The sequence below is a fragment of the Rhodamnia argentea genome, chromosome 9 (genome assembly GCF_020921035.1).
Source record: "Rhodamnia argentea isolate NSW1041297 chromosome 9, ASM2092103v1, whole genome shotgun sequence".
Taxonomy (NCBI): domain Eukaryota; kingdom Viridiplantae; phylum Streptophyta; class Magnoliopsida; order Myrtales; family Myrtaceae; genus Rhodamnia; species Rhodamnia argentea.
The window spans coordinates 7,347,524-7,368,184 of NC_063158.1; the positions used below are offsets into that span (position 1 = coordinate 7,347,524).

At 38.6% G+C, this 20,661-nt stretch overlaps 2 protein-coding genes across 5 annotated transcripts; both read left to right on the forward strand.

Annotated features, from left to right (window-relative positions):
- The first annotated feature begins 7,099 nt into the window (after positions 1-7,099).
- LOC115744390 (axial regulator YABBY 1) lies at positions 7,100-11,414 on the forward strand. The gene is made up of 7 exons (XM_030679537.2): positions 7,100-7,447; positions 7,559-7,711; positions 8,102-8,219; positions 8,927-8,975; positions 10,384-10,459; positions 10,725-10,799; positions 11,113-11,414. The coding sequence occupies exons 1-7, from the start codon at positions 7,316-7,318 to the stop codon at positions 11,179-11,181; spliced, it is 672 nt and encodes a 223-aa protein (XP_030535397.1). The 5' UTR covers positions 7,100-7,315; the 3' UTR covers positions 11,182-11,414.
- A 4,468-nt stretch (positions 11,415-15,882) lies between these two features.
- Positions 15,883-19,938, forward strand: LOC115744413 (vesicle-associated protein 1-3-like). Of its 4 annotated transcripts, none has more exons than XM_048285622.1 (10): positions 15,883-16,247; positions 16,366-16,436; positions 16,529-16,610; positions 16,848-16,963; positions 17,060-17,218; positions 17,306-17,344; positions 18,494-18,574; positions 19,450-19,515; positions 19,597-19,690; positions 19,741-19,938. In XM_048285622.1, the coding sequence occupies exons 1-10, from the start codon at positions 16,196-16,198 to the stop codon at positions 19,890-19,892; spliced, it is 912 nt and encodes a 303-aa protein (XP_048141579.1). In that variant the 5' UTR covers positions 15,883-16,195; the 3' UTR covers positions 19,893-19,938. The 4 variants fall into 4 exon arrangements, with proteins under 4 accessions (XP_048141579.1, XP_048141580.1, XP_030535442.1 ...); XM_048285623.1 differs by having other exon boundaries at positions 18,497-18,574; XM_048285624.1 differs by having other exon boundaries at positions 16,185-16,247; positions 16,509-16,610.
- The last annotated feature ends 723 nt before the right edge of the window (positions 19,939-20,661 follow it).

Sequence of the window (20,661 nt, forward strand, 5' to 3'; positions counted from 1 at the left end):
CCTAGTTGTGCCCAAACTTTCATAGCACAGCTCATTAAAAATGACAAAACAATTAATAGCCTGCCAATGTCATCAAGAGTTCTTGTTGGGTTTTCATTCTATCAATTGTCAATTGGAAAAAATTGTTTTCACTTATGGCATTAGTGTTGTGCTGGATATCAAATAAAGTAGAGCAAGTTAGGGTTTTTGAGGTAACATGCTACGCTTTAGGATATCTACTGCTCAACCGATTCATATTCAAATTCAAATCCAAATCCGAACTCAATTACAAATTGGCGTCTCACTTGGAAAGTCGTTGTTTCACACGGATAGTATAATAAATTAGGTTGATGTAGGGAAATGGCTATGAAAAAACAATATGAATTGGAAAAGAAGAAATTTTTTTTTTTGTTGGATATTGGATGTATTAATATCGTTGAAGAGTAACTCTTTTTTCTACCTCATTAGCGAATGGCCATTGAGCAACCCAAAGTTTATTTGATGGATTGCCCAATTAGTATTACCAATATGGGTTTTGCTAGCATGGTAGTTTTTTGGTGGCTGTGAAAATAACAGTACGTTGTGGGCCACAAATTCTTAAAAGAGTGAATCCTATAATAATCTCACAATTTCTTAAAAGAGTGAATCATACAATAATTTTTAATCAATTGTTGGACCCTACTATAATTTGTATTTTTGTGGCATAAAATAGATTGTTAGTCTTGCAGTGATAAATTTTTTTTACATAATCAATTTTCTTTAACTTTCTGACTATTGTCTCGCATCATGCCACTTTGTATTGGTATTAGGTATGGTGGCATTCTAATTATTTCTTGGTAAATTCCAATTTTAATCCATTACTTACAGAATTCCTAGGATTTCATCCGCTAATTTTTCTATTTTGTGCAACCAAATCCTATATTTTGTTGCTAGCAGTAAAAAATTGTTGACCTGATATATTTTACACGATAAGTTTGACACTTAATGTTGATTAGGCACGCAAGTGTCCTATTAAGTAGAATCACAAAAAAGGTAACATAAGGCAAAAAAGAAGAAGCAAAAAACAGCTAAACAAAGAGACTTGGCAGCTCTAGCTAGGCTTGGTAAAGTTCCAGAGACCTTGATATGTAAAACTAAGCTGAACGCCTTATTGTGGGTGTTGGCGATGCCGAAGTCAGAATTCATGACGGTTTCATGATGGACATTGACTAGTACGAGACATATTACAAAGTTAAAGAAGAAATTGATTCCTTTGAGTGTCATTAATTCAGTTAGATGTCGATATATTACAAGCATATCTTTTTATTGTCCTTTCCATGCCATGCTTTAACCAGTTCGTACATGGTGTGATAAATTTCACTGAGTTATGATTGTGATTAAAGTAGCATTGACATAAATAGCTACCTTATAAATCTCGAAAAAGGGGAATGTTGCATCAATATAAAGAGCATATAAACCATTTAAGCGATGTGAGATCCTTTCATACCTCGATTTCTGGTGAAAAAAAAAAAGAAAAACGAAATGGTATCAAGAAGACCCATTTTTGTCGCCACAGCTTGATTTTTAGCAACCAAATCGGGTTTTGGTCGCTAAAAGTCTTCTTGGCGACAAAAATTTATTTAGTTACTAGTAAATTTGTCAAATGGGTGGATCGAATCAGGTTTGAATATAACTAACTCATATAATAACTCAGCACATCATATATAGGTTAAGAAATGAGATCATAACCCATTTTGACAAGTCTAGTTACTAGAGAGACCCGTCTTCTTGCAGTGCTCAACCACGAGGAGAGTTGATAATGGAAATACTCTACAAATACCTATATGGAATTTTTTTTTCCCTTATCAACAATAATTTATACCTCAATATATTGGTCGGTGGAGAATTTTTTTAACAACTAATTTTTTGAAACGACATAAATAATCAATTCTAAGAAAATACTTCTTAAATCATTACTTTTTCATGATACAAACGCACCTAAAGATTGGGTAATATTTACCACTTTCATTTGTAATTCGAGCGATGATTTCAAGCAAATCCAAACGGGGAAGTTGACTTACGCGAAAATGATTTCTGAAAAATAGTTTTCCTTCAAACGCCGACCCTATCGACATATAACAGAGCAAGAGAAGTGAATACTGTCTCTAATATGAATTAAGCAGTACAACCCCATCTTTAAAAAAAAAAAAAAATTTAGAGAAAGAGCGCAGACCTAGACTGACAAGCTCCTCCATTATTAGTGTGTGATTTCGATGTTTAGAAACAATGTCCGAAAAACATTCCCAAGTCTTTTCACAGTCAATATTCAACAAGGATGCAACAATCAACACAACCGAATTATCATGATCTTAACTTTAAACGGCAATCAAAGTGCGATTGTCCTCAAAGATGGCAGGGAAAAGTGGACAGGCTTTCTCAGAGTTGAACTTTGCGACAATAAAAGTAAGAGAAAATGAAAAAAAAAAGTTGCAGAACCTGATTGGAAGGGACTAGTGTGCGTAGGTACAAAAGTCTAACCTATTTTTTAGCTAAATGGTAGGCAAGCGAAAATTGGGAAAAAAAACCCACCATGCAAGGACAAAACTAACAATGGTAAAAGGATCTCTGCCTTCTGTTATCACTGACAACTTCGTATCTCTGCGGGTGAGAGAGAGAGAGAGAGAGAGAGACAGAAAGGTCTGATCAAGTCATGTATGGCGTCGGAAGGAGACTGTGATCAGCTTCTTGAGGTTTATTTCATTTTTGTGGTGCTTGGCATTCGAGAAAATTTCAAATAAAAATTTAAAAAACTTTTATTTTTTTTAAATAAATGCAAGAAGTGGTCAAATATTCTAAAATAAGGGCTATTGGCCGGCTCGCAAATATGTGACTATTTGGGGGCATTTTAGTGAAAAAATTCCAAGCATATATTTATTTTTACTTTTTTTCTTTCTTCCTCTCCCCTACCCCAGCCATTGTCGGGCTGCCACCCCTTCCCTCGCCTAGGTGTCTGGTGACCTCCTCCGGCAATCGACAAGGCTCGGCGATGGCTGGCGGAGGGAAGAAACAAAGAAAATGAAAAGGAAAAGAAAAAATAGAAAAAGGAAAAAGGAAAAAGGAAAAAGAAAGAGAAAATGAAGAAAAAATATCTTTTACGTACCCCCAGTTTGTCAACTTTGTTGGAAATGATACATAGAAAAATTTTCTTTCCGACAAGAGAAAAACTACCCTCTGATGAATTGTATGATCGTTGGATTTATACGGATGAGCAAAAAAAGGAACTATTTGACCAAAGAATTTCGAAATCGAATGGGAACCCTAAATAAAGGACACTTCGGGTCTTCGTTTGAAATAAAGTCTACTTTAAATTTTTATTTGAGAAAATGAGGACACTTTATGCTGCTATTTGGAATTTTCTCCTTGGCATCGTAATTATATCATTAGTAGCACCATGAGCAAAGTTTGAATAGCTTCAAACTTTGGTAACAGTAAATTATCTCTTTTGTAAGTCCATTGTCTACTCATCTCCAAATCTTGTCATGCACGGCTTTGCTGAGGCAAGGAGGAGAAAAAAATAAGAGGATTTAGTAAATTGAATGTCACCCTAGATGATGTAATGTACAAGGAGTTAAAAACGTGAAGCAGCTCCTTAGCAAGTAGTAACCTGATGTGAGTTATCCCTATAATTGAGTGCTTCATGAGAGTTACAAGAGGGCAAGAGTATTCGGAAGTTAAGGGACTAAATTTGTGATTAAACACAAAGTTTATAGAGTAAAAAATATTGACCCGGCTAGCATAATCAGGAGGAAAGGTCGGCTGGTTTATATCCTAAGATCTTGGACATGCCATATTGTGAAAATGCCTGAAATACCTAAGAGGATTTGGATTCTCTCCATTTGGAGCAGATTGATACTTTCAGTTAATTTAGTCTCTTTAAGTGGAAGACATGTCGGCACGATAACAAGTGAATGGTGAGAAAATAATAAAAAAAGTCATAAACCTTTTGAATTTGTACCAATTAAATCCTTTTGGCCAATTTTATTCGGCCGGCGTTGACGTAGTAATTTTTAGAAAATTTTTAATAATTTTTTATTTTTTCTTTTCTTGTATTTTTTTTTCTGGCTTAGCCCGCAAGCAAGGGCTGGGATGCCCTCGTCGGCTTTAGGCGTGGGCACACGGCTCCTTGCCTAGATCTGCCCAGGGTCACGGCGCCGTCGCCCGCCCTAAGCTAGAAAAAAATATAAAAAAAATATGAAATATCATTAAAAATTGCCACGTCGGTCTTGTGAGTGCCACATCAATGCCGACCGGACAAAGTTGGTAGGAAGGACTAAATTGATACAAATACAAAAGGTATAAGAGCGAACTAGCAAAAATAAAAAGGTTTAGGATTGAAATAACATAATTGCAATAGGTCTATGACTTTTTTGGTAATCTTTTAGTAAATGGTCAAGATTAGTTTCCTAGATTCCCTTTTGCATGCATCTTCCCTGTTCTTCTTCCTCTAGCGGTTGCATCATCAATGAGTCCATCATAGCCACGCCTTCCTTGCCACCACCTGCGCCACCATGTTGTGGCTTCCGTCTTTGACCTCAGCCCTAGCCATTGTAAACAATGTTCTAGAGTGTCATTTTTTAGAATCACTGTCTTATTTTAAAATTCATGTTTTCTCCATTGATATCCAAGTTATCTTGCCCTATTGATGAATTATAAATCCAATATTACTTCTAAGCAATACCAATCAAATTGGGAGATATGTTTTGAATCATGAAATAGTCATCTTGACAAGAAATTATTGCCTTATTCAAAATTCCTGTTTTCTCCATTGATATCCAAGTTATCTTGCCCCGTTGATGAATTATAAATCCAATATTACTTCTAAGCAATACCAATCAAACTGGGAGATATGTCTTGAATCATGAAATAGTCATCTTGACAAGAAATTATCTACATAATATGAGTCTATCCTGTAGAGGTACTCAAATTGGATCAAGCCGCCTCGAATAGTCCTATTTTCCTCTACGCCGAAAAGGGCCTAAAAGATCTACTTTAATTCCTATTTAAAAAATAGATAATTTTGTATCTAATCGTATAAAGGCGGGCGCATGAATATTGTATATGTTCCTAAGAAAAGAAAAGAAATTTGTCCATTTTTCAGGATCTCAAAGGCGCGCGAAAACACATAAGAACTCTTGAATGAAAAATAAATAAATAAATGAAACTTTAAAAAAAAAATGCTCCCCTTCATTATAGATAGCAATAGTATGGCCGATCATTTGTAGGTATAATGATAGATACTCGAGACCAAGTTACTATTACTTCTTTTTCCGTCTTCGTGTTGGGCTTCTCCATCCCTCCTATTGATGCAGCTTCTTATGTTTTGAGTGACGTTTAAGCTCTAATTAGTCTAATCCAAGCGCAATGCGAATAACTTCTGGGAGATAAAGAAAATTGGCAACTAGGGGGGGTAATGGGATGTCAAGACCTGCCCTCTTCCTACTAGTTACACAAGTGTACTTCTTAAGGACTCTTAAACAAGTTCCTATGAAACTTAGTCTAATATGCCCTAGACCAATTGCAATTTCAAGAAGTTCATAATTCGTGGTAGCACGCTCGCAATGTGGTTGTTTATTTTGTGTTATAACTAGAAGTTTTGTTTCATTTTCTCGTAAACTTCGTCAGTTTTCGTTGAATGAGATTGCGGTTTTCACACTCCAAACTAGCATATGTAACTCGTTTTTGTTGTTGACATGTAATTTTAGCTCTCAGGACAAGGATTAATTCTTAGATACTCGACTGTATCCATGTTTCTAAATCTTCATTCACATCTCAAATACGTTCATGATCATTGTCATACGCATAGGAAGGTTGGCCAAAATGGGAAACACAAGTCTTCACCACATGCTATTACAAAAGCTCAGCAAACTTGGAAAGAAAATGCTTCTCCACAATCTGAAATTTTTCTGGAAGAGATCAAATCTTGCTCATCCAAAATCCCGGCAAGCTAGTAATGAATGGGGGGTTGAGATGAAGCAAAGAAAAGAAGAAGGAAAAAAAAAAAAAAGACATCTTTGGGGCATTGGTACAAGAGTTTACAGGACTTCGAAAAGCTTCAGCGTCAAGAGAGAACCATGCTGCACTAAAACGATGAAAAGACTCGTGAAAGTTTAGAGCTGAGTACAGAAATGTGGCCAAATGGGATTGGATCTTCGATCATCTACACATCAAATTAGTGCAGGGAAGAGAGAGAGAGAGAGAGAGAGAGAGAGAGAGAGAGAGAGAGAGTATTGGAGAGAGAGGTATAGCAAGGTACGTTCGTCGTATAGTGCTTTTGAACTTAAGCCCAGAGAAGGAGAGGGAGAGAGATGACCAAGATTTGATTGTGGGGACGATGGAATTGTAGGAAACCGAGAAGAAAAAGAGACGGTCTTAAGTATGAAAACAACAGGTGAATGACCACCAAAGCTAATCGCTCCATGCACACGTCCCTTTCTCTCTTCCCCTCTCCCCCACCTCTGCCGCCTCTGGAAGCTCTCTCTCTCCTTCTCCCTCTCTCCGCCTCATCCTTTGGGATTGTCGACCAGTCATTTCCCCTCTCCCCTTCAGCCTCAGCCGTTTGTTTTCAGCTCTCCCTCTCTCTCCCTGCTGTGGGTCCTGTTTATGTTGCCCCGCAACAGCTTGTACAAATCCCAGATCTTCGAAATCTTCAATGGATAAATGAAATGAACCATAAGCACAACTCTTAGTTTAGATCCTTATGTCACAAGACGTTAAAAGACTTTGTAACTCAAAAATTTAAGCTGTTAAATAAATAAGTGCATAAGACATTTGTATTCCATCATGATGATAAATTGCTTTAGTTACACACCCAATATAAAAAGTGGTAAAAGAATGCATAAAACTTGATTTTTTTTTTCGGCAATGAGCTTCGTTTTAATCTTCCTGACCTATATGTAGGTTGATCTATGTCTGGATGAGCTTCAAATGATACTTTTCCATGTTTATTTATTTATTTATTTTTTTGTGTTTTTTTGGTCAGATTTCCATTCTTGCTTGAAAAGGATGAGAGGGAAAAGCCCTTTCTTGGTCTTCTTTCTCAACACTATATTAGAGGAAATAATCTCTCTCACTCTCTCTCTCTCTCTCTCTCTCTCTCTCTCTCTCTCTTCCCTTGTCTCCTCACTCTCTCCTCTCCCTCTCCTATGTATAGCAACAGCAACCAAACAATCAAACCCAAATCCAAGGTGGTTAAGCTGTCTTTCACACTCCCATTCGGCCATATCACCTGTCAATCCATCCATCCATCCATCCATCAAATCAAAGCCCAAGACTTTATCAACTTCAACGAAGGAAAAAGATGAACATGATGTCCTCTTCCTCGTCCTCCTCGTCGTCCTCCGGTTTCATGCCGGACCACCACCACCACCTCTCGTCCCCCGCCGAGCAGCTCTGTTATGTCCATTGCAACTTTTGCGACACCGTCCTTGCTGTATATACCCACATTCTCTCTCTCTCTCTGCGTGTTACAAGAATGACTTTGCTTTTGTTCCTGGTGGTTTAATTTGGGGCTTGTGTTTTTTGCACACAAATGCACACACAGGTAAGTGTTCCTTGTAACAGCTTGTTCAAGACGGTGACGGTCCGATGCGGCCACTGCACCAATCTTTTGTCCGTCAACATGCGTGGGTTGCTTCTTCCCTCCGGCAACCAGCTTCAACTTGGCCACAACTTCTTCACTCCTCAAAACCTAATGGTAATTCTGAATCGATAACCTTTATCGTCCCACCTTTGCGTCTTGTGTCCGAGCAAATATAATCAAGGGAAAGGATCTACCGGGTTCCACTTCCCACATCACACTGTCTTGTGATCTTTTACGAATCACAATTCATAGATTGGGTTTCCTTCTGAAGAAATTCATACATTAGTTCGAAAAGGAAAAAGTTCTGTGTTTTTCTTGTAACCAATAGTATAAGAGAATTGCATTTTCTGGAAGGGTTCTCTAGGAAATACACATCGGCACTTCTTTGAAGTAGTATTACTAATTTGTGTGCCGGGTAAGATACAATTACTACTGTTGTTTTCCTTGATGATGCTAAAACCTTAGCTCTATGTGTTGGCTGATTATGGGGGTGTGACATTATAGGAGGAGATCCGGAACGCTCCGTCAAGTTTGCTGATGAATCAGCCGTCTCCGGCTGACTCCATAATGCAGCTACGAGGAGGAGTTGAGCAGATCCCTAAGTCTCCAGTAGTTAACAGACGTATGAACATTCTCTTTCTCAGAACTTTCCTTCTTTATTTTTCTTTTCCTATACACATCTTTCAATTAGGTTGGTCCGTGTTTCATGGTGTGAGCTAACACTTGACAAGTTGTAAGTGGCCACCCTCTCTCTCTGGGTGTGTGGTATATGCAATGTATACCTAAGAAAGAGTTGCAGTTCATCTCCGAGAGAGAGAGTCAGATTATTTTTGTGATGTTCATTACTTTGAAAAGCTTAGGAGTCCTCAATACATGTAAGAAAAAGAGCTTCATAGCCCATCAGATAGCCGCCGCCTCCTATATTCTATGTAATGACTAGCCAAGAAAGCCTACATTTTGCTTTTCCTTCTTTTCCCAATCCCCACTTCATTGATAAAAAGCTTGCATTGTCTCAATCGTTTCAAGAAGAAAGAAGCCATGTCAGATCATCTTTGGCTTTGACCCTGAAAAGGGTTTTCATCTTCATCTCCAAGATTGTCAAAAAAGTTTGAGAGAGAGAGAGAGAGAGAGAGAGAGGTGTTGCCATCTCTCTGGAGGTCATGATGAGACTATGACGAGGGAGAGAGAAGAAGTGCAGTGGTGTTTCCATCTCTTGGAAGTCATGATGAGACTATGATAGGAGAGAGAAGAGAGAGAGAGAGAGACAGGGAAGAGATATTAATGTTTCTTTGATTTGTCTTTATGTCTGTCTGGTTGCTCATGCCCCAGCTCCGGAGAAGAGACAGAGAGTCCCTTCTGCCTACAACCGCTTCATCAAGTAAGTTAATACATTCTATTTTGAGCACATATATGATGATTAATTATGCATAGTCCCTTTTACTTTTGGCAAATATTCCCGCTTTACTTATATTTGTAAGCTCTAAGGAGAAAATAGAAACGCTGAATTTATTATGGCTATAAAAATATGCCTCATTCAATGTTAACCAAGTGACAAGTACATGTACACCAACTAGGTTTGATTTTGCTAGCTTCCTGATGAAATTGAATCTCTTATTCTTTTTTGGTTCTTCCCTTCTCCGGCTCATATGATATAGATGTTAAAAGAGATAATTACGCATGTTTATTGATTGATAAGAAGCATTTGGTATTAAGTAATTTTGACATGAAACGTTTGGTACACAGTTCAGTTCCTAGCACTTTGAAAAGTGGTCAGGTGTTAAAACAGGACATAATAGATGCGGTTCTCATTTGGTTTGTGATGAAAATGCTAATGGTTGTCCTACATTTGCACAACTTGGAAATTTTAAGGATGATAACTGTCGGAGTATAGTTTGACAGACCGAAAGCAAACACTTAAAGATATTCAGAAACTCGTAATTGTATTCCATCCTTAGGTAACATATGAAGTTATGCACAATTTGTTTATTGAATGGTAAGAGCTAATTTTGTGTAAAATATATAAGTCAAGTTTTGTTTTCTCCAATTCTTTTGTCATGAAACCCACCAAGTTCCTAACGAAAATACCTAGTCAAGAACTTCTCTCGCATGTTTTTATGGTTTGTCGCCTCACATACTGAAAAGAAAACGGTCATCGGGAGTTTGTATGTGCTGCCAACTTAGTATCATCATCATATGTCTGATTCTGAACTTATAATCGCCGAAAAATCGCTCAATTATTAGGTCGAAAAATACTAATCTAACTAGTAGGCTCCTCAATCTCGTCAAGAACAAAGCCCTTTTTTTGCAGTTGATAGTGGACTGTGTTTAAGTGCAGTTTCGGACATAGCTTTTGTCATTTGTTGTTGGTTCCATGATGCGTCTTATTACTCGCACGAGTTAAAAGCCAAACCAAAAGACAAAAAAAATGCATGTCTCCCATCGATACGCAGCGACAAGTAAAGTGTTCAAAGACAGTTTGAATGTCTCCATCCATCCAAGACCACTAGACCCTTTTCGGAGGTGACGCTGAATGATTGAATAAACAATTCTTTTTTTCCCTTTTTCCATTCGTGTCGGGTTCATTCGTGTGTCGATACATGTGTTTGTGCGTTGTCGTTAATAACCAGAGGCAAAGATAAAAACGCGAGTGCCCGACTCGGTTTTCAGTACATTTCGGACCTTGCATTTGCCTATATTTCCAAAGTCCGTCCACGTCCAACTCGATATGCCATAGTTATAGTCTGGAAACATGCGAGTCCGATGATGATACTTCTTTGAAATCGCAGGGAAGAGATCCAACGCATCAAAGCCGGGAATCCCGATATAAGCCACAGGGAAGCTTTTAGTGCTGCTGCGAAGAACGTAAGTGTCCAAACCCCATCAAAAAGAATTAACATCGACTGCCTTACAACAATCTTTCATCGGTTTTATGCTTTTCTTTTTCTTCTTTTACTCTCTATTGAGAAGTCGCTCTCTGGTCTCATCTCCCTTCCACCCGTTCATTGAGGTTCATTCGTTTTTCTGCACACTCTCCATTGAAACGTTCGACCTGTGATTGTTTTCATTACAGAAAGCTTTCAGTTCTGATAATCGTACGTTTGTTTGTGTTCTTTCCCCCCTTTTGCAGTGGGCCCACTTCCCCCACATCCATTTCGGACTCATGCCTGACCAGCCCGTGAAGAAACCTAATATCTGCCAGCAGGTAATATGCTTCGAAACCCTAAAAAAAAAATCAGATTCTAATATTGATTGGACTATTAACCACTCTATTAAAAGAGATTTAGAATGACATATAACATCGAATGTGAAAGCAGCCTTTTCCTTTCTAGTAAGCCAAAAAAAAAAAAAAAAAAGGCGGAAAAAAGAAAAGGAAAGAAGCCAGATTCCTAAGTATTATTTCCGGGTCGATGAAGCATGTAAAAAGAAGTATAGTTTTGATGTTTCTTCGACATAACATATAGAACGAACTAAAATTCTGACATTCTTGAAATAATATGGGTTTCGGAATTTTGTAGGAAGGAGAGGACGTGCTGAGAAAAGACGGGCTCTTTGCAACTGCGAACATCGGAGTGTCGCCTTACTGAGGAAAATCCACATTGGGTGTTTGTTTAAATATCCGAAGCTATTATCTTTTTTCCCCTCTTTTTAGGGTTCTTCGTTTGTGGAGAACTCTCGACTGTTCGCCTGTTTAGGGTTTGCTTGAACTCTGTGTTCGTCATGGTCTGACGGGGGTACGTTTTGAAATCTGCTAAAAACAATGTTTGCGACTCAACTTAACAAACTAATTTCAGGAGACTGAGATATATTTTCTTCTTAATTTGTGTCCACAGTTATGATAGTTAACACCTGCTATAAGACATGACTTTATTCTGCAAATCTTCCGCACGTTTTAAATTTGAACTAAATCTAAGTCATCCTGCAACAATACAAACTTTTTTCTTAAATGATTCAAGTGAAAATTTCTCCTTCTGAATTTTTTTCTAGTTATTTTTGCACTTGAATCTAGATCATACTGTTTTGCTGCTAATGATCAAAGATGAGGCTTATTATAGGGTCCTTTTTTTTTTTTCCTTTTTATTCATTTACATTGATTATTTGAACGTGTTAGAATAACCAAATTGTCATACATGATACAGTAACAGGACGTATCGTATGGATAATGAAATTATGGCTAAGCAAATACGGATAATTTAATAAGTACGTTAATAGTACAGATACTTGAGCTTAAGCCAGAAAGCATGTAACAACTTAACAGCAGCAAAAATAAGGCGCCTAAGGACCCATCAGTACCAGAAGAACATATGGCCCAACACGAACCTCACAGAAGCCCCGAACTCAGCGGATTGGAAACGTTCAATGCCTGACGCGGTGGTGGCTGCCGGTGTTGGCCGGAGCTCCAACAGGCAGCAAGGCACGACAAATGAAGAGGGTGAAGCTTAGGCTAGGATTTCCGCAACAGGATGCGCAGGACAGCTACCATGATCTGTCATATGGAGAAGATGAAGGACAGCAGCACTCACTGAACTTTGGAGGTGAAGACAGCGGCGTGTAACCAAACAGCAATACCGTTCTTTAGATAGACATTTGACCAAAGGGTTAGGGTTTATTGAATGCAGACTGCTGATAATTTTCTCTACGAGTAGAGGCAATACAGTGAGACGTACATGAGTTGAAATTTTGAGCAACCTTATGGAGATCTAGTACTTACTACACTTCAGCTGCACCGGCGGCGTCCTTCTCAGGTGACTTCATGCTTTTACGCATGAAGAAGGTGATTCCATAAATAAAGAAGTGATTGGTTTATTTCTTTTCTTTTGTGTGTCCGATAGCCAAGTTGCTCTCACAATCGATAGTGAATGGAAATAAATGACCATAATAGCAGAGAGCATGAATTTGGATAAATATGCCAGTACACATAAAACGCGGATTCTCCAGTGAATAACTTCCGTTTTAAGCTACGAGAAAAGATTGAAATTTACCGTAAAAAATTTTGATTTATAGACTCCGTTTGTTTCGTGAAAAATGAATGATTTTGAAAATCTTATACTAATAATAATTTCCTTGTCTCTCCCACTCTATTTTGGGAGTTTGTGAGTGTGAATAATTTTCTGCAATTGATCTTGGATGAATGTGGAGACCAGTTTGGCCATTCGTCCAGTCAATAGCCACCGATGAGAATGTTTTAAAAATGTGCTTATTATAATTATGTCGTTATTGTTTTGGTTTCACGCTATTCTATTAAGTAATCTGTTATTAATATATCGTCCGTCCATTTTTTAATAGTTTAAAATTTGGAGAAAGTAATTTACTTAACATGGTATCAAAGCACGGATCATACAATTACTCTCTCAATTTTCTCTTGCTTATTATCCCTATTATTCTTCTTGCTTTCTTGTTCGAACCGTAATCTTGTTGACATGGTTCCATCCACAACCTGACTTGCTTACGTAGGATCGACTTACATGCGAGGATAGTGTCAAGTAATATGTTATGACAACGCTGGCGGTCTGTCTTCTAACAACTTCAAGTTTTTGGAAACAAATCGTTTGACTAGCATACTCCATTTAAGGGTGATTTGGGGAAGTTTAAAAAGCGAACATAAACAGATATTTTGAGTTAAGAATATCGATAGCATTTTGAAACTTCTCTAGGGAAAATTTGCACAAAGAGACACATCTGATGAAGAACGTGATAGTTTAAAAACTCTATCTACTTTTTATCGTACCTAAGGACGAGAAGCCTTCGTAAATCTAGGAAAGAAGGAACTCACATGCATGAGGAACACTTGTGGGTCCTAACAATAGTCTAAAGTGTTGTAGCAGAGACTATCTCCTTCTCAAATGCCCGGGCCCTAAGAAAAATTTCATGGTACCGGACATTTTGTAGTTGTAGATAGACATCAACCTTCATATAATGAGATCAATTTTGCAGCGAGTTAGACTAAACTTCTTTCAAGCATATTCACTTATAGTTATCACGCGCAGTGTAATAACCAAATGATACAAGAGATCACGAATTCGATTCGTATTGATCGTGCATAAATCTCTGGCTGGCTTGTACCTTGGCATTTGTTATCTCATATAAAGCGGCTTCCCGACCCTCTAACGTGTTACTTGGACTGCGATTGCGAGATTCTATACATTGGAGTGAATTGAGTAGTTATGACTCAAATTGAACATTCTGTAACTAATGCGAGATCTTTATGAAAATCACTTAGGAAGTTAAGTTAATTACGTCGGTCCCCACTCCCTTGTCATTTTGCAAATGAAAAAGGGTATGCATACTTAATCACCTATAGTTACAAGAAACACGATACATATTGCCACACAAAAGCCTCGCCAAAAGTTTTTGCTCTCATAGTTTCCCATTGCTCTCATAGTTTCCCAAACTTCTTACTCATCAAAATAATTTCCAACAAAATGCAAGCAAAAGCTCACACTCGAAGCATCTCCCGCCAGGTCCCCAAAAGTTGCCATTCATGGGGAATTCACAGCATCTCATTGTCTCATCACCTCTCCTTTGCTTGAGAGACCTGGCCAAAATATACGGACCCATCTGCCATCTCCTGCTGGGCGAGCTCTCGGTCGTGACGATTTCTAACCCTAAACTGACCGAACAAGTCCTCAAGACCTGTGAGCTTGCCTACCCGCAACGCCCACCTTTCGTGTTCACAGAGATGTGCATCCACCTGAACCTGACCTTCGCTTTACTTCCAGCGGCTGTCGGCCAAAGGCGCAAGCAGCAAGCGGCATCTATCCCGTGCACGAAAGAGTTGGTCGCATTGACGGGAGGCTTTGAGATCTTTCCCGCATGAACCAAATGAGATCGAAGATGGACATGGTGCAAAGGAAGATGGACAAGATTCACGATAGCGTCATCGAAGAACGTAAGATGGAAAGAGATGGATCCTCGAGAATTAACGAGGACAATGTCTTGGGAGGAGGAGAAGATCTTTCTTGACGTGCTCCTGTGACTTGAGCAGTCCAAGGAGGTTGGGTTTCATCACCGACTGCCGATGATATTAAAGGTCTCACAGTCTGGTTAATTTATACGCTAATGTCTTTTTAGTTATACAGGGTATTTCCAGAAATTAAGAGATTTAGGGTACACAGAGATTATTTTGATTAGTGATATGCCCCCACTTTGAATATGTATTTGATCAAGTATGGCCATTCATATAAGCTTGATTGGTGTGTTTGAAACCCCGATCTTCTTTTTAACTCCACTTAATAATTAAACCTATCGTAGTACCAAGTTTGGTAATTCTAGGGGGCATTATTGCTTTTGAGTGTACTACAAAAAGGAAGGGGGGGGAGAAGGAAAGGACCATGCATGAAGGAGGGGAGAGTTTGAAGGTTTGCTCTACTTAAGGAAAACGAATGTAAATTGACGCAGCATCATGGAGGAAAATTACAAAAAAAAAAAAAAAATCTTAAACCTTTTATAATTATGCTTACTCAATGTTAAATCTTTTTTTCTTTTTGGGCCAATTTAATTATAAACATTTTGTCGTTGTACTAATTCAGCCCTTCAGGCCGGAAATCGTTAATGTGGCCTTTTGTTAATTATATTTTAATAATTTTCAAATTTTCTATTTTTGTTTATTAATTTTTCTTTTTTCTTTTTTTTTCCTTCATAGTCCTCTAGACAGCTGTCGAGGCGAGGGTAGACAAAGCTCGCCCCGCCAACCACTTGGGAGGGCAAGCCTCGCCATCGCTAGGTGAGGTTGCGTCTTGCCCGGATCTGACTAAGGCGACCTCGCCATGGACGAGCGATGCTCGACTCGTCTAATGATGGCAAGGCTGGCCTTGCCATGGCTAGCAGAGGTCGCGCCTTGCCGGATCCGGGCGAGGATAGCCTAGCTAGGGGAGGGCGAAGCTCGTCCCCACAGGTGGGCGGTCGCTAGGCTTGGCGGCCGGCTTGAGGAAGAAGAAGAAGAGGGGAAAAAATATTAAAGAAAAGGAAAAAGAAAAAAATAAAAAGAAAAAATTCATAAATATAAAAATAAATATAATTAAAAGTTGGTCATGTTAGCGATGGTTGCGCCACGTCAACTTGGCTGAAAGGTCTAAAGGTTTATGATTGGATTTCTAGATTTTGCTATACAAAAAATGATTATCTCGTGAGATTAATAGCTTATTATGATCATTAAATAATTAAAAATGTTGTGAGTTCTACTCTTTCAAAAAAAATTCATGGCTCACCGTTACACTACGAAAAAAATTATGTTACTCTCGCAACCACTTCAAAGGGTTTTGATATACTAGCAAGGCGTTTTGCTATCCTTACCGGCCGTCGCTCTTATCTCTGTCACCGGCCGCTCCGTAGCCGTGCGATTCAGCCAAATCTAGACGCGTTGACCAATGAAGTCTTCTCTCGTCAACCAATCCACCGTCCGCCAGTCTTCGGCGTATTTCGCTTCATGACTTTGTCCATGGTTGCCGCTTCTATTTCCGTTGTCAGCAGCCGAACTTGAATTGAAATGCGATGTCCGTTCAGAGAACCCTCATTCTCAATTCCTGAGGAGAAAAAGGGGTTCTTTCTTAGAAGTCGTCTCGTTGTTATTGAAGCTTCAAAGACAGAGTTTTGCTGAAAACGATGGTCATTGGGAATCTCCTTGACATTCATCCCACAGAACTGAAATTCACATGTAAGTTTCAGTGCTCAGAGCATGTGATCGTGCAGTCTTATGTTGTTTTTATTGGTGTTTCACCGTCGAGGTTTATGTGATTCGTGTTTCGATTGGTAATCGGCATGTGGTGTTGAAGTTGAATTGAGGAGGCAATCTTCGTGTTCTATGCAACTCAGCAACAAGACGGACGAATGCGTAGCTTTCAAGGTGGGGACTTCGTTTTCCTCGTGTTTAATTCCAACGGCTTGGACTGTGGGGTTGAGATTAAAACCTGACAAGATTTGTGGACGGGTGCGTAGGTGAAAACGACCAATCCGAAGAAGTACTGTGTTCGTCCGAACTCCGGTGTTGTCCCACCTGGGGTGACATGCAATTTCACTGGTAATTTTAGTTTGCCTTCGGTGAAATGTCGAATTACCGATTATCATCGTATAACGATGGGTCAATCCTTCAAGCCAACCTATTTCTTATATGAATTTGGAACCAAATTGTTAAGTATTTAGGTTCTATTGTAAGCAAATAATGTTCTCTGTTTCGTGTTGAGTAATTGGTAGCCATGGTTTTCCCTTTCTTCTGTGTTTTTGCATTTCGTTTATTATGCTGGACTGTATTTGGTAGTCACGATGCAGGCCCCAAAAGAGGCACCTCCTGATATGCAATGCAGGGACAAATTCCTTATTCAGAGTATTGTTGCCCCATATGGTGCAACTATGAAAGAGATAACACCAGAAATGGTGGGTAAATCTGCAATCTTGGGAGTATCTTATGACAGTTCTCTATGTTCCCTTTACCACCCTCAATTTCAATGACTTTGAACGTGGTGATTGTAGTTTGACAAGGAGTATGGGAAGACTTTGGAGGAGTTCAAATTGCGGGTTGTCTATATTCCTGCAAATCCTCCCTCTCCTATCCCTGAAGAATCTGAAGAAGGATCTTCTCCAACAGCATCTCCTCTTGAGGATGGAAACAAGAGCACCTCATTATTTGATGTTAGGATTCTTTGCTCGTTTCTCTGTCATCTTTTCCTTTAATAATAACGTTTTGCTTCAAGTGCCTCATGATTTGTAAAATTCTAGGTAACAAGATCTTTGGAAACATCTAAGAAGTCTTTAGAGGTGAACTTCCTACCATTTGTCCTTGGTTGACTTTAATTTTGTCCTTGATGATGAGGTTTTTATTCGACCCCTCAAAGAGGTTTCAGGTTATGATATTCTGCTGCACTATTTTCATATTTTGTCACTGTCAATCAGTTTTGCTCCATCCTAACCTGAAGCTGACACAGAGTATGCTTAAAATAACTTATTTTGGGAAGAAGTTCCTCCAATATTTTGTCTTGAAAGTTCTCTGGTCGGTGGTTCGGCATCTGAGAACAATTGCTTTTTCTTATTTTCTTCTGCTGACGAAGTCAATATGTGAGCAAACAGAAGTAACTAATTGTCCACCGATCAAATGGATATTTGGTCTAGGGACATGAATGAAGTGAAATCAAATGCTGACATAAACCATGTCTGATAAGAAGTTATTTAGGAAAATAAATGGGTGAAACAAAGTAGGAGGAAGGAAAGTGGAGGCGGAGACAAAATGAGGTTATTGGATGTGTGGAAAGGAGGAAGGATGAAATCAAGAGAAATCTGATGTTTTTCATCTTGCCATAATGACCTCAACATGTGATTTTACTTTTGTGAAGGAGAAAAGTAACTCCAATTAATAACTGCCAACTTTTTCTCCTAAAATTATGGGGAAAGATGAAGGGGCTGAAGAGAAAAACAGTTTCCCCTACTCTCTACTTTATCTCCATGATCTGTCTTTTCCAAACACTGGCAAATGTCGATCTTCCCTGCTTTCTTTCCTTCACTGTATTTTCTAGACCATCATGCTCTCTTCCCTAATTTTGAGATTCTGGTGCTATGGACTTGACTTGCCCTCATGAATCGGGGGAAAAGTATATGCCGCCATAGAGATGATAAAGAATGGGTTGGTTTCCCATGGGGACATATGACAACATTTACAGACTTTGAGTGAGAGAGAGCTTCTGAATGATATTTATATCTTGATAAATGCTTCGCTATAGCAGTACTAGTTCAAGCCCACACTTAATAGCAGAGTACAGTTCTTCTGACTTTTAAATCTGTTTATTCATAATTACAGAAAGTGCACCATATTCTTGGGTGATTATAGTTAGCTTTACTTGTGATGATCATATTCTTCAGATTTTATGTGCTGTATATGGCTTTAAATGACTTTGCTAATTTAACTTTATTCTGCAGACATGGTCTATTATTTCAAAGCTGACCGAGGAGAAAGCTTTAGCGTTGCAACAGAGGCAGAAGTTATCTCAGGAACTGGTAGGTTAATAATATTATTTCGTATTCCAAAGGTGTATGTAACTCATACTGCTCATCATCTAGATTGATGATTTCAGGGAAATAGCAAAATCCTGATGTTTCAAGGGTGCTACTGTGCTTCTGTGACATCATGTTCTCAAGATCTTTCTGCATAGTTAGGTCAGCAGGTTGGAGCAAAAAACTAGTAAAATAGTATTAGCAATGGACCCACCTTCAGTTTCTTGCTCTGTTTGATGTCCATCCTTAAGTGTGACAATCGACATTCTTCATGAAGGCATGTTGATAAGGCCCGACTGGTCACCTCTTTCATGTAATTGAAATCTTGTACTGGGTATATTAACAAATGCATGGGCCATCTGCATCCTAATTGAAGAGGTACTAGGTAGGAGATGATGGCGTTTTATGCAATTGGATCAATTGTTTGGCAGTAAGATTCATTTCCATAGTAATTAGGGTCGCTCTTTGATTATAGACTATAGACGGGAGTTGTTCAAAAGGTCTCAGATTCCTAAGTTTTTGATATTTTGCTTCATGACAGACCTTCAAGTATGAGATCGATGACTTAAAAAGACACTAAAAGATGCCAACGCATACTTCTAGACTAGTCTTCTTCTTGTTCTTCTTTTTTTGTTTTTCGGTCCGGAAAGAGTAGTTCATGCGCATCAAAAGTACTTAATACTCAATAGTCATGTCCCTCCTTCCCTCTGCCAAATCAATCTTACTTGCTATTGGTCATTTGAGCCCTTTTGGGGGCCATTTGCATCCTGCTCCTGCTCACATTTTGTTGCATGTTGGTATCGTAGAGCAAACTGCATTTACATATATCTATCCTTTCTATTAATCTATCGTGGTATTTATTTTGGCCTATCGAACAGGATTTGCTGAGAAAAGAAGTTAGGGGGAATCGTGTGAACAGCTGCTTCTTATTGCTCTCCGCATTGGTTGGTTTACTGGGTGTCCTGGTCGGCTACTCCATCAAATAGGAGCTACATCTGAAGGATAACTCTGTTATTTGGGTGCAGGCTTCATTCTTCGAGAGCTTGCTTGACCTTCACAGTTTTTACAGCTTAGCATGTACATTTGTAGAATCTTCAGGGATCAAGATTTGGGAACATGTCTTTACCAAAAAAATAAAAATAAAAAATAAAATAAGATTTGGGAACATCAAATGGTCGACATAGAAACGGACTTCTTTGGATCGCTTCCCCTTGGTTCTCCTAAATCTTTCGAGTCTTTGCGCATGAATTCTTTTCCCCTAACTTATGAGGATATCGCATCGTGCCATGTTGAACCGAATCTGCCAAAGAGCAGATGTTGACAGATGATATTACTTTCAATACGAAGGTGACCTAAGTTGTGAACAACAGGCTTTAGTCGTGGCTCCAGGTGGCCATATGAGGATGCTAGCTAGTAGGGGTGATCAGCTTCAGGTAGGTCGATTCCTACCATAAAATCAGAAACCGCCCAAGAAAGGCCAGTTCTAAGGAATCGGGAATTGCTTACTAATTTCTGAAACCACCTGGGAACCGTTTCACGTGTTTCGATGTGGTTCTCGAGTGGGTCTAGGAACCGGTTGTGACTAAAACAAATTAACAACAAAAATTCCTGAAGGACCCAACCAAAGAATAAGGAATAAGAAATTTACACTTAATGTTGACTCTTGAATATTAAAAAGATTGTCCAAAAAGTCCTAGACTTATTGCGCTTTACCAATTTAGTCCTAAATCTTTTAGTTGTGGATTTTAATTTTTTTTTTTGTTCTAGCATTGAGTCCATCGGGCCAACTTCAGTCAGAAATTACTAACTTGGATGCCGATTCCCCTACGGGGCATAACTAACGCTGACGTAGAGCTATTTTTAACAACATGTTATCATTTTTCCAATTTTTTTATTAATTTATTAATTTTTTATTTGGCGATGTTATTTCCACTTGCATTTTGGTTAAGCCACTCTTTTTTTCAATCAAAATACCCTTTTCTCTTCAATTTATTGAGTTTTTTTTTTATCAACATGACCAACATAACTCCCTTTATTTATTTATATTCTCTCTATTAAATTATCAATTTCACGATATAAATGCCAAATTA